This window comes from Vigna unguiculata, chromosome 6, assembly GCF_004118075.2.
Source record: "Vigna unguiculata cultivar IT97K-499-35 chromosome 6, ASM411807v1, whole genome shotgun sequence".
In the NCBI taxonomy this organism is placed as follows: Eukaryota; Viridiplantae; Streptophyta; class Magnoliopsida; order Fabales; family Fabaceae; genus Vigna; species Vigna unguiculata.
Window position 1 is genome coordinate 22,895,737 of NC_040284.1, and position 17,222 is coordinate 22,912,958.

The window sequence follows — 17,222 nt, forward strand, 5'->3', positions numbered from 1 at the left end:
CTACTTAAAAGAGAAGGAAACAAAATATTAAATGTAACCAAGAATATTAAATAAACATAATGCTAAATGTACTCTCGAACGAGGATGAGTAGTAGAACTCAACCTAGGCACCGGTTGGAAGGAGAGATGACTTCAACCATCACACGGAGAACAATACCTTAACAAAAATAGTAATAATTGACTAATAGAGAATTAAAGTAATTAACCATAAAGGGAAAATCTTAAAATGAGTATTATAAATAGGTATTATTTATGAGATATGAAATCAATAATCATAACATTTATTGTATGTATTACAGACTTGAGCATCACAGTGGTTTTGTAGACTCTCTGATTAAGGATGTTCAAGACCAAGATGGTCGCCATGAGACAAATGTCGACTCAGATTGAATGTCGTTACAGATTTGTAAGTAATGAAAGAAATAATTAGCCTAAAGGAGGGAGGGGGTGAGGATTGAATTGACCTTTTTGAAAACTTTGGTTCCTTCTAAGATTGTAAAAATACCTTTTATTGAATCAGATCAACAAGAAGTTAGTATGCAATTTATATTGAACCATGCACTTTCAATCAATTGAAAATAGAGTTAAAATATAGAAATAATTGATTGAAATACTGAATAATTCTGCAGAAATACTGAATAATTCTGCAGAAATACAAATTTGACGATTAACTCAAAAATAGTATTTGTAACTTATCAAGATTGATTCCAAACAGTAGTACAAATAGAGATAGAGTCTCAAACTGAGTCAAATCACTCAAAAAATATACAAAGATTATTAAAACCAATTTTCTTTTATCTTTATATCAAAAATCAAGCTAGGAGAGACAATTTTTTATACTGGTTCCTCAAAACTAAGCTACATCTAATTTGTCAAGGCAACCCAAGTCTGACTTGCACTATTTCAAAGGATTTACACAATGCACAAGATTACACTTTCACAATATACAAAAACAAACACCAAAGCTATTGAATCTCACAAGAGTCTTAACAAGCACAACAAGATCCCACTTGTAGACGTGGAAAACCACCAAGTAACACCCAGAAACTTCAGAAAGATCAAACCTGGATGATGGCTCTCCCTAGCACACCAAACCTCTTTCTCCAAGTCTCTAAACCAAGAAAAAATGCTCCAAGAAGACCAAAGATTCTTCACGAACAAATGCACTTATGTGTGATCCAGAGAGAGAATTTTCCAAAAGTTTAGAATGATTTCACGCTAAAAAATCTCGAGTGCCAACTCTCTCTGAAAAACTAGAACTGAAGTGATTTTTTCATTCAATTGTTGATTTCACTTAACTGAAGTGAAATCAGCTGATTGAAAGTTAATCCAACTAATTGCATATGTAATTTATAGAACTATAACATCAAGTCATTTATCCTATTAAAACCCCATTTAATATGTTAAAAGACACCAACCAGACCCTTGACATCTATACAATGCCAAATTATCTACACTAAGAGCTTCAATCTTCAAGCTTTGTGATCTACATATGACAACCAAATTTAACACACACTTCAAGCTTGATCAACATCTGTAAGTTTTCACATCTTCATCAATTTAGTGTAGCTTTATCACATCACTTATGCAATGTCTTCACATCTCTTCATTAAATCTTCAAGCCTTAAATCATTTGTGCTAATAGGGTTGTCACGGGTCATAGGTCTTGACGGACTATCTTGGATAGAAGGTTGAGACGGACCGTCCCGAACTGAAGGTTAAGACGGATCATTCAGAAGATTGAGACAAGTCATTCGATTCAAGGGTCGTGACAGGTCGTGTCAGGTCAAAAATCGAGATGAGTTGACATGTGCTGAAGGTAGAGATCGGTCGTCCTAGTTTAAAGGTTTGTACCGTGCGAAAAGTTAAGACAAGCCTTCTTAAATCGAAGATCGAAACAGGTCGTCTCAAGTTGAAGGTCAAGATAGATCGTATTAGACCGAAAGGTTGTAACAGACAAAAGTCGGTTCGAGCTCAAATTTTAATTTTCATACTGATTGTGACTTATTTATCTAATAATATATTTTAAAAAATTATAATTTTTCCATGCTTAAAAAAAAGTCCATTGATTTTTCTAGTGGGAATTTTTTTTATTTTTGTATTTTTTTTACTCTAGTTCATGTAGCTCATGATCAAAAGTCTATGGATGAGACAAACTAACGTATCTACAACTACATGAAGGATCTACAACTACACCAATAACCTTTAGTGCACGTGAGAGAATATTGAATCGCTGTCAACTAGCTTATTTCAATTTCTTCTTTTAGATTGACATTAAAGCATTATATACATCTGATCTAATTACTGTAAAAAACAAATTTTGGAGGAGGGCAAAGCTAACACAACTCTTAAAAACTGGTCATTTTTACCGTGGGGGGAAAATGTATCGATAAAGTGAATATACCTTTTATGTTTTAGTGTAACTCTTGTTTTATGTCATTGTTATCTCTTATTCTTGTGTGACAATGACTTTCTCTTCTAAAAATTACAAGTTTAAGTAATATATTTACAGTTACTGTTTTTGTTCATGCGTAAAGAAGATGGATATCTATTTTAAAACTAGAGAATGTATTGTTATATTATTATTATTATTTATATAATCATCAAAATATCATTATATTAAAGAGATATACTTTCAATGATTATTTTTAATATATTTTTTTCTTTTAGATAATTTTATCCTTTAATGTATAGAAACAATTTTTGTCTTCAAAAATATATAATTGTCCAGTCTTTATTTAAAAATACATACTTATTTAATTTTAAAATAATTATTATATATTTTTTAAGATTATATTCTCATAAAGTTCTTTATTTTATTGAAATTATATTATTTAATGTAATAAAAATTATATATACAAAAAAAAAATCCAAACATGCATCTTTTAGTTTTTATGAAAAAAATCTGTAAGATATTTTTTAATGAATTCCATGTGGTTAAAAAGAAAAATTAAAAACATTTCTAAATAGAGAGACCCTGTCTGTTATCTTTAATTTCTTCAATTTTTCAAAAATTCAAATAAAAAAATTTATTTGAAACATAACTAAATAAAAATAAAAATAAAAATTACTATAATTTTTTCAATTTTTTTTTTGTATCATATAATCTAGTGGACACCAAACAAAATAATGTGTGAACTAAAAACATGGTTTAAAATTTTAGTGTTTGGTGTTTTTTTTATTATTTTTGTCACGTGTCAGACATGCAATTTTTTTTTGTTACTCTTTTGTTTCATAAAATAGTTCCCAGCTTTTATAGTACATTTACTTGGGACAACAGTTTCTGCATTTCCTAGGAGTGAAATGAAGTGAGTCATTTTGGTCAAATATATCTCATCAGAAGTCCATGTTATAGAGTTAGCATCAACCTCACCATCACAGCAAGAAGAAAAGAGATGGAAGAGATAGCACACAGAAGAGTGGAAGTGAATGGAATAAAAATGCATATCGCAGAGAAAGGAGAAGGTCCAGTGGTGTTGTTCCTCCATGGCTTCCCTGAGCTCTGGTACTCATGGCGCCACCAGATTCTGGCTCTCAGTTCCCAAGGATACCACGCTGTTGCACCAGATCTACGTGGCTACGGTGACACAGAGGCACCGGCTTCGATCAGCAGCTACACATGCTTTCACATAGTGGGTGATTTGGTTGCGCTTATAGACCTTCTGGGTGTGGACCAGGTCTTCCTTGTGGCTCATGACTGGGGAGCCATCATAGGTTGGTACCTCTGCATGTTTCGCCCTGAAAAAGTTAAGGCCTATGTCTGCCTCAGTGTGCCGTTCTGGCCCAGAAACCCAAAAATAAAGCCCGTTGATGCCATGCGGGCCACATACGGAGATGACTACTATATCTGCAGATTTCAGGTTCTTCTTCTCCTTCTATTCTATGAACTACAACACCAAATTAAGTTAACCACATTTATTGCCTATTTTTAACGCTGTTAATTTGAGCGACCAAACCAGAGCCGAGGTTTTAATTGCAATTGTAGTCTCCTGCGGTGGTTTTGGCTGTGTTCATATAGGTTGTCAATGCCAGCTGCCGCCATAAAGTTTTGCACGAACTCTGATATGTTGCAGTCAAGTGATAGGTTCTGCATTTATTATCTTCACAATTTCATCTAACTGTTTATGTTTATGGGCATTTGCGTGCCCTCTTCAACTTTTTGCAACCTCAATAAAAGGTTATTCTGCATTTATTACCTTCACATTTTCTTCCCACTGTTTATGTTTATGGGCATTTGCTTTTTTAACTACATGCATGCCCTCTTCCACTTTTTGCAAGATTTTTGTTTATGGATAAACGTTAGTCCATAGTTTTTTTTTTTTTTTTTAATGTAAGAAGAGTTTTTTTAAACGTTCTTAACAAAATGTTTTATTAAGGACAAACACAAAAGTGATGATATATTATAGGCACAACATATTTAACATAAGGAAAGTTGATTCTACCTTATAAACAGAGTTTTGGAAAGTTGATTATGGTTATCATAGATTGCTGATATTACCTGGTTAATTAATAATATAACAGGAAGCAGGAAAGGTAGAAGGTGAGTTAGCCAAAATCAGCACTGAAGAGTTCTTGAAAAACCTTCTGATAAATCGCACACCAGGGCCACCAATCTTGCCAAAGGAAGGAATGAGTTCAAATCTTAACACTTCAATACCCCTTCCTTCATGGCTCTCACAGGAAGACCTGATGTACTATGCTTCCAAATTTGAAAAAACAGGCTTCACTGGAGGTCTCAACTATTATAGAAATATGAACTCGTAAGTTTCAAAATCATTTAAAAAATATCATCTTAAATCTTAAGAGAAAGTTGTTAAAATATAATTGTGCTTCGTATATTTAACATCCAGACACCATGTGCGTAGTGATTTTATTGTTTGTTGCATGGCTGATTTGAATGGTGTGATTTATAGAAACTGGGAGCTTACAGCAGCTTGGAGTGGAGCACAGGTGAAAGTTCCAGTGAAGTTCATAACTGGTAATTTGGATGCAGTATACACTTCACTAGGGACGAAGAACTACATTGAGAGTGGTGCTTTCAAGAAAGATGTGCCAAATTTGGAGGAAGTGATTGTGCAGGAAGGAGTGGCTCATTTCAACAACCAAGAAGCTGCAGACGATGTCAGCAATCACATTTATGATTTTATCAGCAAGTTCTGATCCTATCAACTTTGTTATAATTGTGTGCTTATTCTATGTTTTGTCAAATAATCGTGTTTTGTACTTACGTTTGTTTATGTTATATATTTCGGGTTTTTTAATAAAGGGGACAGTTACTACGATTAATTACAGAAATGGGCAGAAGTCAAAGAAATTACTAGTTTTAGGTAAGTGGGGATGAAGATTTTATACGAAGAAGTCGTGTTTGGGTAAAAGGAAAAGAAAAAGATTTATTCTTTCTCCATGCATAATTGACGAAGATTCAGTATTTGATATTAACGAGACTTCGTTTTTCTCCGCGCATATGTCAACTTTCGATATGATAAAGAAGTAGACAACAATGTTGAATAATTAGTTTTGACGAATTAATCCAAATATTTTAAATTTTCGTTTTTTTCTTTGGATAAATAAATTTAATTTTTATTTGATGGTAAACTCAAATATATTTATAAGTATAATTTAGTTTGATTTTTAATTCAATATTATTAATGTTGATTTTTAGTTCAAGTCGATTTTTAGTCTGGTTCGACCTGATCCAACTTTATTTTTGGCATGAGCTAGTCTAACTCGACTTGATCTCTGGTTCGACCTAAGCCAACCTAACCTAGTTTGACATTTGGTTTAGATCAACTCGACTCAACATTTAGGCTAATTTGGTTCAATCTAACTCAACTTTCGATCCAGTTCGATTTAGCTTGACCTTTGGTCTAGGCCATGCCTAACTTGACCTTATGCCCGGTCCAGCTTGGATTGAATTCAATATGATTTAACTCGATCTTTGGCCGTAACTTAGTTTGACTTGGCTAAACCTTTGGCTTGACCTGACGCAATATTCGGCCTAGTCCAACCTGGTTCGACTTTTGATTTAAACTTTTTTTTAGGAAACACTTACAAATTTTGTTATGAATAATGATTTGCAAGAATTTACTATCAATTTTTTTGTAAAATATTTTGTACTAAATGTTTTTTTGTATAAAATTTTGTAAGAAATATTTACAATTTTTATAATTTTGTAAAAAATAATTACCTACAAAAAGTTATCTATCAATTAAAATTATAAAAGGAAAAAAAAAATGCTTTTCTTGTAAAATTTATAGCAAATTTGAAAAAAAAAATCGCACGAAATATTAAATGTTTTAGTAGTGCACATTGATAAGACATTAGTTGTTCTATTTAAAATAAAAATCAAACTTAAACTCGTGTAAATGCAAAATAAATAAAAAAAACTATTGTAGATCACTTTCAAAATAAATATATAAATCATATAACCTCGGGGATATATATAATATATATATATAAAGACTATATATTGGAATTTGATCATTATTTTTATCTGATCCATTCGATTAATCCTATGAGATTGGAGATTATTTATTGTTTAAAATGGTGGGAGAAATAATGGCAAAAAGTCAGAAATCATCGTTTAGTGAACCACATTAAAATGCGAACCTTTCTTCGACAAAGAGAATCTGACTTTAAAAATGTTAGGTAAAGAACAAGAAACGAAGCAAGAATAACGTGGTTGTTCATTTATGTTTCTGGAGATATGTAAACCATTAATATCTATTTTGGAGGCATTAGGCTGAGTTGACTTTAAAATTTATTGACCATACTAAAACCACTGCCCACACCCTACCTATATATTTATATTATCAAAGGTTAGTCTGATTTGTCAGAAGAAAACGTATAAAATTGAACAAAACAGAAAAGGCTTATTTCACATTCAATTATAAAAAATATAAACAAATCGAATATATAAAAAAAATTCTTTTACTTAATAAATTATGAGATAATTTTTCTTTATATATAAAGTATCTAAAAGATAAAAGTATTCTTTCTTAGTATCACTACCATTTTCTTAAAGTTTTTGTGGACTAAAGGTAAGTCACTTATCATGTGTCGCATCTAATATATTAAAATAGGATAAGCATATTTTTTTAGACAATGAAAGATAATTTTAAATAATAAAAATCTATGACAATGTTGTGACCAAAAAGAAAGTAACGCGATATTTTTTAATTTCAAAAATTAAGTTATAAAATGATTTTGAGTGTGAATATATTACTACTAGTAATGGTTCAAAATAAATTATTATAAATTTTAAAATAAATTTAATAATATATATTATTAAGATACTAACTTAAAAATACTTTATATTGGACTCAAATCTACGGAGTTTGGAAGGAAACTGACGTACAGTCTGGATCTAATAACTGAATTTTACACACTCAAAGTCAAAATTTTATATATATATATATATATATTTTGAATGAATCATTAAATTTTACACACTTAAATTAAATCATTTTAAAAAATATCTATACCATTCTGCTAAATTATTATTATTATTTAACAACTTTAATATTTATTTAACAAAATAAATTACATTAACTTCTTTCAACAAATATTAATATCACATTAAATAGAAAAAAAAAACTTTAAACAATGATTGACCAAAATAATTATTAAACCGAAAACATTTTAAATTTAAACTTCAGATAAAAACTTATTAATTACTTTATTTATTTTTCTTAATTTGGGTTTGGATTGAAGAGTGAAATTGAAAGAAGTGAATTTGAATAAATTTGAGAAGAAAGATATGTTGTTTAGATTAAAAGAAAAACGATGAAAAAAAAAGTTTATTAGTGATATAATTGATAATTGATTTAATAGATTAAAAGATATTTGAATTTATAAAATTGTAATATTATAATTTTATTTATGATTTAAAATGTAATTTAAAATAAAATATTATTAGTATAAATTATGTTATAATATAATATGAGTTATTGTAAAACAAAGCAGAATTATTATTATTATTATTACAAAATAAATAAATTTTGTTTTATTTATTATTTTTATCGTTTATTTTATATAATAATAAAATATGTTTATAAATGTTTAATTATTACATCTTAAATTTTAATTTAAAAATGTATATAATAAAATCAATTTAAAATTTAGTAATTAGTTTCTTTTAAAAAAAAATCAAGAATGCAGAAAAAATTCAAAAGATGAACAAATTATGATTTTCAATATTTTTATTTTATTTTATTTATTAAAATTCAGAGTTTCATCTCGTTTCTTTACTTACAAGCAGTAGTACATACTTTAAAACAAGCACACAATTAAAATCTTTATTTTATTATTCACTGTATTTAAGAGGAGCTTATCCGTCAAAGAACTTAACTAACATAATTAATTAACTAACATAATTAATATATGACAGAGCAACATAAATAAACTTGAACTTACAGGACACACTGAATTCATAAATTGATGGGATGAATCTACCTTTGACCTTTTCTAATAAAATACCATCAATATTACTTATGTATATAGATAGGATGGGATGTGATTATATAAAAAATAAACTTATATATGGTTAAAAAAAGTTATAGATTAAAAATCAATTTTAAAAATTAAAAATAAGCAAAATAAAAAATTATTAATTACTAAATAAAAAATATAATAATTATTAATTAATTAATTACTAATTTAAAAATTAAGTGATTTTTGTTATCAACATCTTAATAGTTAATTTGTAGTGACCAATTTTTTTAATAGTAAAAATTATGATAACTAATTTTTAAAATTAAATCAATGAACAATTATAATTTTTTAGTTATAATATTAATTATTTTAATAATTAATAATTTTTTAATTTTATAAATTAGTATATAAATTGATCGCTATAACAAGTAATAATAATTAATAACTCATAATTTTTTTGTTTGTATTTATAGAAATCTTATTCACGCCAATGGATATATATTAAATTGAAAAAAAAAACACGAAAAACAATAGATCGACCTAATATATATTTATTATACTTTTTCTTATAATAAATTAAAACTCTAAATATTAATAAAATATTTCAATTATAATCAAGTTTTAAAAAATAAAAATATAATAGACTATGATATATTAATACATACCATTACAGAGATAAGCTATAAATATTTATAAATTTTTAGTAATTATATTATTAATATTTCATTAATTTTTATTAATGTGTACTTATCTTGTAATAAAAAAATATATTAAATAAAATAAAATAATTTAATTTAATATTTTACTAATATATGTCATATATTATTAATATTTGTAAATTAATTATTTTAAATATATTTTTATCTTGATAGATAAATTTTTCAACAATTTGTCTTCTATTTTTCTTATTTCTAATTTATATTTCTAAAAGTTATTTTTATGCTGAATATTTTTGATAATTTTATTTTAGAATTTATTTTGAATATATTAATATAAAAAATTATTCTATCTCATTATACAAACTTCTTTCCTATTTACTCTCTTTTCTTAAATCAATAGAACTTCTCTCTTCATTTATTCTCTTCCTTTTCCACTTCCTTAACATTTGTTTGTATATGCTTATGCGTGCAATGTTTTTTCGGATGGAATAACATGTAACACCTACGTTTGCATTTGTATAAAGTAAACAAGGGATAAATACAATGATTGATTTTCGAGCGAATCAAAATATTAATCTTCGATTAGAAGAGAGAAATAACTCAAAATAAATCTGTTCTTTTGATTTCAATTATTTCTTATGTGAACACGATAGTTGGTGTGTGAAATACAATTTATGTACTTTTGTTACATTTTTATGATCAAAATAAATGGGTAATTAATCAAAATTTTCAATTATAATTTTTTTATATATCAAATTTATTTCTCATAATTTTCATAAATTATCAATTTTTTTTATTTTTCATAATTTTTTTCTGAATCCAAACAGTATAATTCCTACCTTCAAGTCCTCTGGAAAAAGACAAACTCTATGTCAAAATCTAATTAATATATATATCAAATGAATCGTTACACAAATGCAGCTACAGTGAAAAAAGTGAAGGCTTTGGATTAAAATTCGTCAACCCTATCTATTTAATAAGGCCAGAATAGACTGAGAAATTCGCATCAAACTCTTACAGTACCACAGGAAGAAGAGAAGAGAAGAGATGGAAGGCATAGAACACAGAACGGTGGAAGTGAATGGCATAAAAATGCATGTAGCAGAGAAAGGAGAGGGTCCAGTGGTGTTGTTCATCCATGGCTTCCCCGAGCTCTGGTACTGCTGGCGCCACCAGATTCTGGCTCTCAGCTCCCGGGGGTACCGCGCCGTCGCCCCTGATCTACGTGGCTACGGAGACACCGATGTCCCATCTTCAGTGAGCAGCTACACCATCATGCACCTCGTCGGTGACATCGTGGCACTCATAGACTCACTTGGTGTGGATCAAGTCTTCCTCGTCGCACATGATTGGGGCGCCATCGTAGGATGGTACCTATGTTTGTTTCGACCGGAGAGAATCAAGGCCTATGTTTGTCTCAGCGTCCCTTTCATGCCCAGAAACCCAAAAGTCAGGCCCGTTGATGCCATGCGGGCCCTCTACGGGGATGACTACTACATCTGCAGATTCCAGGTGCTTCCTCCTCCTTCTTCATTTTTCCCATAATAATGCCTCTTTTCTTATGTTTCTTTCTTATTCCTATTTATGGTTTCTTCTCTTTTAAATCCACTGTTCTACTGCGCTCATCTTTTCTGGTTCCTGCTTTAATTCAACCTCTCATTCTTTAGGATACTCCAAAGTACAAAAGTTAGGTGGGGTTTCTTAATTGCTGTTGGGGCTCCTCGAGTTTCAAATTGTACGAATTTTCTTGAAATTCCAATTGTTATAAAAAAAATCTAAGTGAGTGATAATTGATTATCTCTTGATGATTTTCCTTAAACAATTTGCTTCTTGCAGAATTTTAGTTTTAGCTTCAACATCCGATTTGTTGTTGGTCTGTATCTGTTTTCCAGGGTTCCAAACTATGTTGCTTCAACATCCCATTTAATTCAGACAATAGAAACCAAGAAGAAAACAGACACAGAGGAAAAAGCAAAATGTTTTTTAAAGTTGCTAGAGTTTAAAAATAGCATGTTACCATATGAAGCAGTTGTTGTGTAGACTATGACATTGAAAGAAAGAACAGTGAGTGATTGTGATACTATGGTGGTTGTTGTGATACGTTTGTTGTACCTAATTGGTGTGGCAGGAGCCAGGCAAAGCAGAAGCTCTGTATGGCAGTAATAACATTGGAGAAGCAATAAAGAACATGCTTACGAGTCGTAGACCTGGACCACCAATCCTCCCCAAAGAAGGGGTTACCCTTCCTTCAGGGTCTCTTCCCTCAAAGCCCCTTCCATCTTGGCTCTCACAGGAAGATGTCAATTATTATGCTTCTAAGTTTGCAAAAACAGGCCTAACTGGAGGCCTCAACTACTACAGAAATCTCAACCTGTAAGTTCCTAAGGTTGTTTTTTCTAACATATGTGGAGGAATGTTCCAAAGTGGAAGAAGCTACATTGTCCATGGATAACTATGAAATTTGTGGCTTTTATTGGTTCAAACGTTATTGTATTCATGTGTGTTATGTTTGCAGCAATTGGGAGCTCACAGCAGCATGGACTGGAGCACAAGTGAAAGTTCCGGTGAAGTTCATTACTGGTGATTTGGATGTTGTATACACCTCACTAGGGACGAAAGACTACATAGACAGTGGTGCTTTCAAGAGAGATGTGCCATATTTGGAGGAAGTGGTTGTGCAGGAAGGGGTTGCTCACTTCAACAACCAAGAAGCTGCAGAAGATGTCAGCAATCACATTTATGAATTTATCAAGAAGTTCTGATGTTTTCAGCTTTCTTAATTCACTTTGAGTTAGTTCAGTTAAATAATTTCGTCACCGTTGATCTATGTTACTACTGGCTGGTTTATTCGTATAATCATGATTGTGCCATTACAAAAGGGTGTTTTTCGTTAGAATAAAATTTGCAGTTTGCTGCTACATCAAGTGTAATCAATCCTTCTACTCTGAACTTAATGGAAGGTTGGATTTGCTTGCTTGCATGAAGTATTGGTGTAGTAACTGCTCCTGGTTTTGGTTATCTTGTTACTAAATTTGATTCTGATTACCGCGATGAATCCAATGACAATTTAAAATGTTGGGGGGAAAACAAGGGTGATGTATCATTAATTTTAAAAAATTAATGTTTGTTCATAAGCAAAGTCTTGTTGTGATTACTATAGAAAGATAAGCAAAATAAGGATACCTAAATAAAAAATAGCTTAAAGAATAAAGTATCAATCTCAAGTCCCACAAACAAATATAAACAACCGAAAAAACTTTTAACGACTCATGAAAAGCACAACAAAGGGTCAAATAGATGATTTATTTATGTAAGAGTATGCTTGAATATACAATTATAAAGTATTTGAGATTTTAAGAGTTTTACTATTCAAATTTTCCTCATTTTGAAAAGAACAATTCTCAAAATATTAGGCTACCCCACTTATCTGAATAAGATATTCAATTTGCTTGGTTGTGATAACATGGACATGCCAATCTAAATCAAAACAAGGTTTTTATGCCTTCCACCAAACATTTCGAGGAAACCAGCAAATTGGCCTCTCTAAGTCCGAAGAAGCCACTTTGGGTATGGTGTGAACAAAAGTAAAATTATGGTGCATAGTTCAAAACCAACTTATCTTCACTCATATTTTTTACAGAGGAAAGTTCAGCCAAGCTACCTAAATTTTTAAAATTAGTGTTTGACGTATCCCACAAACCTATTAAAAAAAAAATACCCTGAGCTTGTATTTGGAAGAAGGATTTCAACGATTCCAAAAAATTAAAATATCTAGTAATTGAATTACTCGCAATTAAATTCTCTTCATTTTTTTAAATAATTATGTTGGATGAAGTAATTGAAATATTTGAAATTTAAATTTTCTTATTTTGATAAAAACAATTTAATTTCTATTTTGTGGCAAACTCAACTTCAACTTTGAGTGTAATTTAACTTAGTTCAACCTTCAATTCAATACGAGTTATCTTGATTTTGGTTTAACTCGATTTTCAGTCCGATTCGACCTTCTACCCGGGTCAAGTTGGCTCAACCTTCAGCTTGGACCAACCTAGCTTGACCTTCGACCCGAGTCGACCGACTTGACCCTCGTCTACTAATCACTCATAAATGGATGATCAAATTTAGTTCAGCTATGTGAAATTATAAATCGAAGTCTATAATTATAAATACTAATATTTGAATTACGAAAATTAAAAACACCATATTATGATAACAGTGACATTTAAAAGTGCGACAAAATGACTACATTTTACATTGTGGTGACTAGATTTTGATGTTTTTCAAAACAACCATTGGTATAAGTTGTGACAGTTCCAACCGTCGAAATATATGAAAATCTAACCAAAACAAAACTCTTAGTCAAGAAACAGAAAAAGAATCCCGTAAAACTAGGGATATTATTTTACTGCAGAACTATTAAATTATTCACTAAAAAACCTAACAATTCCTCCCTTAAACTAAATGTTTTTAGCACTTAGCATTTAATTTATGGTATTCTCAGCACAAACTCCTAGTAGGGCTCGAAACTTCAGAAAATCATCCAACTTCAGAGGCTTTGTCATTACATTTGCAAGTTGTTGGGTGGTGTTGCAATGAACCAGTTCCACTACACCAGTTTGAGTGAGTTCTCGGAGGAAGTGAAAACGCACATCAATGTGCTTGCTACGACCATGCATCATTGGATTTTTTGATAACTTGATAGAAAACTACTATCACAGTGAATGACCATAGCTTCATCTTTTTTTCCATCCATCTTTTGTAAGAGTCTTTTCAACCATATCGCTTGACATGCACATGAAGCAACAACAATAAATTTAGCTTCAATGGTTGACAAACTTACCACATGTTGTTTTTTAGATGATCAAGATACAACTCCAGAACACAACAAGAAAACATACCTGGATGTGCTTCTACGATCTTCCAAATCTCCAGCGTAATCGCTATCTGTGTAGGCAACAATTTCATCATCTCCTCCCTTCTTATAAAAGATCCTAAGCTGAAAAGTTCCCTTCAGATACTTGAGAACTCTTTTTGCCAATTGCAAATGCAACTCAGTTGGGTTTTCCATGTACCTGCTGAGAAGACTTACTGAAAATACCATATCTGGTCTGGTTGACATAATATACATCAAACATCCCATGACTTGTTTGAAATAAGTCTTGTCAACTTTAGCTCCTTCTTCGTCTTTTGTCGGCTTGAAACCAGGAACAATAGGATTCTGAACTGAATTGCTTTGATCCATTTTGAATCTCTTCAAAATTTCCATGGCATACTTCTTTTGGCCAACCAAAATCCCATATGATCTTTGTATGACTTCAAGTCCTAAAAAGTATCTCATTTTACCAAGACCAGTCATGTTGAACTCTCTTTCCATGGATTTTTTGAATTCTCTAAACATCAATTCATCATTTCCAGTAAAAAGAAGATCATCAACATACAAAATTATAATTATTATGTTGCCAGAGTTGTTAGCTTTGATGAAGAGAGTGTGTTCATAATCACATTTTTTGAACCCTTCCTTTTTGAAGTAGGCTTCTATACGGCTGTACCAGGCACGGGGGGCTTGTTTAAGCCCGTAAAATGCTTTGCTTAGCTTGTACACCATATGTTCTTTTCCTTTCTGTATATAGCCACAAGGTTGCTCTACAAACACATCTTCATTCAACACAACATGTAAGAATGCAAATTTTATATCAAGTTGATAAACATTCCAACCTTTTTGTGTTGCGAAAGTAACAAGGGTTAAGTTTCCATGCGTGCCACAAGAGCAAAGACCTCAGTATAGTCTATGCCATATTGTTGCGCATAGCCCTTGACCACAAGACGCACCTTATGCTTATCCACTTCTCCTTTTTCGTTCAATTTGGTCTTGTACACCTATTTTACGCCAACCATTTTAGCTCCATTAGGCAATTCCATCAACTCCCAAGTCCCATTCTTTTCTATAGCTTCCATTTCGACATCCATTACTATTCTCCAATTTGCACTTTTTACTGCATCTTCATAAAAAATAGGATTAGTAGCAACAAACCAAACAAAATGCATTTCATCTTCATCAAACAATCATTCTCCTGTCTCATAATCTCTCATCCATGTTGGTGGCCTTCTGATGATGTGGTTTCCGTGTCCAACTCTAATGTTTCATGAACTTCCTCCTTTTCATCATCACCCCATTCCAGATCACAAGCAATATCCTTTTGATATTTTTTATCCCAAACCCATCTTTCATTTTCCTCAAAAACTACATCTTTGCTAATTATAATCCTTTTAGAAATTGGATAATAAAGTCTGTAAGCTTTCGCTTCTTCACTAACTCCAAGTAAGACACAATTTAGACTTTTATCATCAAGCTTGGTTCTTGTTTTGTTAGGCACATGAACATGAGAGACACAACCAAAAATTCTAAAGTGATCAACATAAGTCTTAACTCCACTCCATGCCTCTTCAGGTGTTGCATTCTTCACTACCAAAGTTGGACTGCGATTCAAAACATGCACTGCCCAATTTACAGCCTCTGGCAAAAAAGATTTTGGAGTATTCCTTTTAGATAGCATGCTGCGAACTAGGTTCATTATTGTTCGATTTTTGCGTTCAACAACTCCGTTCTGCTATGGTGTATAGGCAGTTGTTAGTTGTTCTTTGTATCTCTTGCTCATCACAAAATTTTTTGAATGCATGTGATGTAAATTCTCCACCATGATTTGTGCACAAACCTTTAATTGACAAAGATGTTTCCTTTTCTACACGGGTCTTAAAACACATGAAAACACAAGAGCTTTGAATTTTTCAATTAAAAAAAAAAACCCATGTCTTTCTACTAAAATCATCAATAAAAGTAAGCATATACCTCTTTTTGCTGTTGGAGATGAGATTGATTGGCCCACATATATCAGAATGAATTAGTTGAAGAATTTGTGAGGCTGTCCAACTACTTTGCTTTGGAAAAGGTTCCCTATGATGCTTTCCCACAAGACAGTCCTTGCATAGCTTCAAAGGAGATTTGATCTTGGGTAGCCCATTCACCATTCTCTTATGTTCTAAAATTTGTAAACCCTTGAAGCTCAAGTGCCCATATCTACAATGCCAAAGTTGCACCAAGTCCTCGTAATTGTGGTAAAGCAAGTTGATTTTATTGGCTGACATATAGCATCAAACATGTACATCTGATTTGAAGACATTTTTATCTGCTTAATCAAAACCCTTTCAGGATGATAGACTTTGCACTGCTCATGCTTAAATACAAATGACAACCCATTCTCTTGTAGTTGTCCAATCACAGCCAAACTAGAACCATTGTCTAACTTTACATTATTCTTGTAATTGTCATCAAAATCTATGAAGTAATCCTTCTTTCCACACATATGATTACTACACCCAAAATCAAGAAACCAAGTGTCCCTTTTGGTGGTTGAAACTCCTTCCGAATACACCATGAGCAACATATCGTCTTGTGTTTCGACATAGTTTGACTCTTTTCTTTGACACTCCCATTGAAAATATCCCAATTTATGACAATTGAAACATTCTATTATAGATTTGTCAATGTACGACATGCTTCGTCCCCTGCTGTGTCCTCTAAAGTTTCCTCTACCACGTCTGTGTCCACCAGATTGATATCCAGAGGATACTTTCTAGGCTTGTGCTTCTTCAACCATAGAATCCTTGTTGATATGCAATTCATGCACACACAGGCTGCTCGTGTCTTCAGACTCTTCTATTGTGCAGACCACATAGTTAAACTTACGAGTCATGGATCACAATATCTTAGAGACTACTTCGGCATCTACCTTGACCCCACCATTTGCTTTAATTTTGTTTGCAATGGCAAGAGTTCGCCCAAAATACTCAGATTCACCTTCTTTCATCTCAAGTTGCTCAAATTTCCTTCGAAGAGCCTGCAATCGTGGATTCTTAACCCTTGTTGTACCTTGGAATTTTTGCTTCATCGAATCCCAAATACTTTTAGCTGTGTCTTTGTTGAGAATTGTTTCAAGAATTGGAGGATCTAAAGCCTGGAACAAATAGTTCTTTGCCTTCAAATCCTTCAGCTTCTGTTCTTCCAAGAGTTTTCTTTGTCATTTTGTTAGCACAGTGCCTTCTGCTGCTACAGAAATCTCATTCTCCACTAAT

The 17,222-nt window shown here is 31.6% G+C and overlaps 2 protein-coding genes across 2 annotated transcripts; both read left to right on the top strand.

Moving 5' to 3' along the window:
- Positions 1-3,273: 3,273 nt before the first annotated feature.
- LOC114187926 (epoxide hydrolase A-like) lies at positions 3,274-5,265 on the top strand. The gene is made up of 3 exons (XM_028076346.1): positions 3,274-3,860; positions 4,522-4,760; positions 4,914-5,265. Exons 1-3 carry the CDS (start codon positions 3,396-3,398, stop codon positions 5,158-5,160), a joined length of 951 nt encoding a protein of 316 aa, XP_027932147.1. The 5' UTR covers positions 3,274-3,395; the 3' UTR covers positions 5,161-5,265.
- Positions 5,266-10,041: 4,776 nt separating this feature from the next.
- LOC114187925 (epoxide hydrolase A-like) lies at positions 10,042-12,110 on the top strand. Its single transcript, XM_028076345.1, has 3 exons — positions 10,042-10,604; positions 11,221-11,465; positions 11,608-12,110. The coding sequence occupies exons 1-3, from the start codon at positions 10,140-10,142 to the stop codon at positions 11,852-11,854; spliced, it is 957 nt and encodes a 318-aa protein (XP_027932146.1). The 5' UTR covers positions 10,042-10,139; the 3' UTR covers positions 11,855-12,110.
- Positions 12,111-17,222: the final 5,112 nt, after the last annotated feature.

Bases quoted from the DNA above. Each gene is read 5' to 3' on its own strand.
- LOC114187926 (XM_028076346.1), top strand. From the start codon at position 3,396: ATGGAAGAGATAGCACACAGAAGAGTGGAAGTGAATGGAATAAAAATG. The intron at 3,861-4,521 runs GTTCTTCTTCTC...ATAATATAACAG, and splicing joins ACTATATCTGCAGATTTCAG to GAAGCAGGAAAGGTAGAAGG. The intron at 4,761-4,913 runs GTAAGTTTCAAA...TGTGATTTATAG, and splicing joins TATTATAGAAATATGAACTC to AAACTGGGAGCTTACAGCAG.
- LOC114187925 (XM_028076345.1), top strand. From the start codon at position 10,140: ATGGAAGGCATAGAACACAGAACGGTGGAAGTGAATGGCATAAAAATG. The intron at 10,605-11,220 runs GTGCTTCCTCCT...TTGGTGTGGCAG, and splicing joins ACTACATCTGCAGATTCCAG to GAGCCAGGCAAAGCAGAAGC. The intron at 11,466-11,607 runs GTAAGTTCCTAA...TTATGTTTGCAG, and splicing joins TACTACAGAAATCTCAACCT to CAATTGGGAGCTCACAGCAG.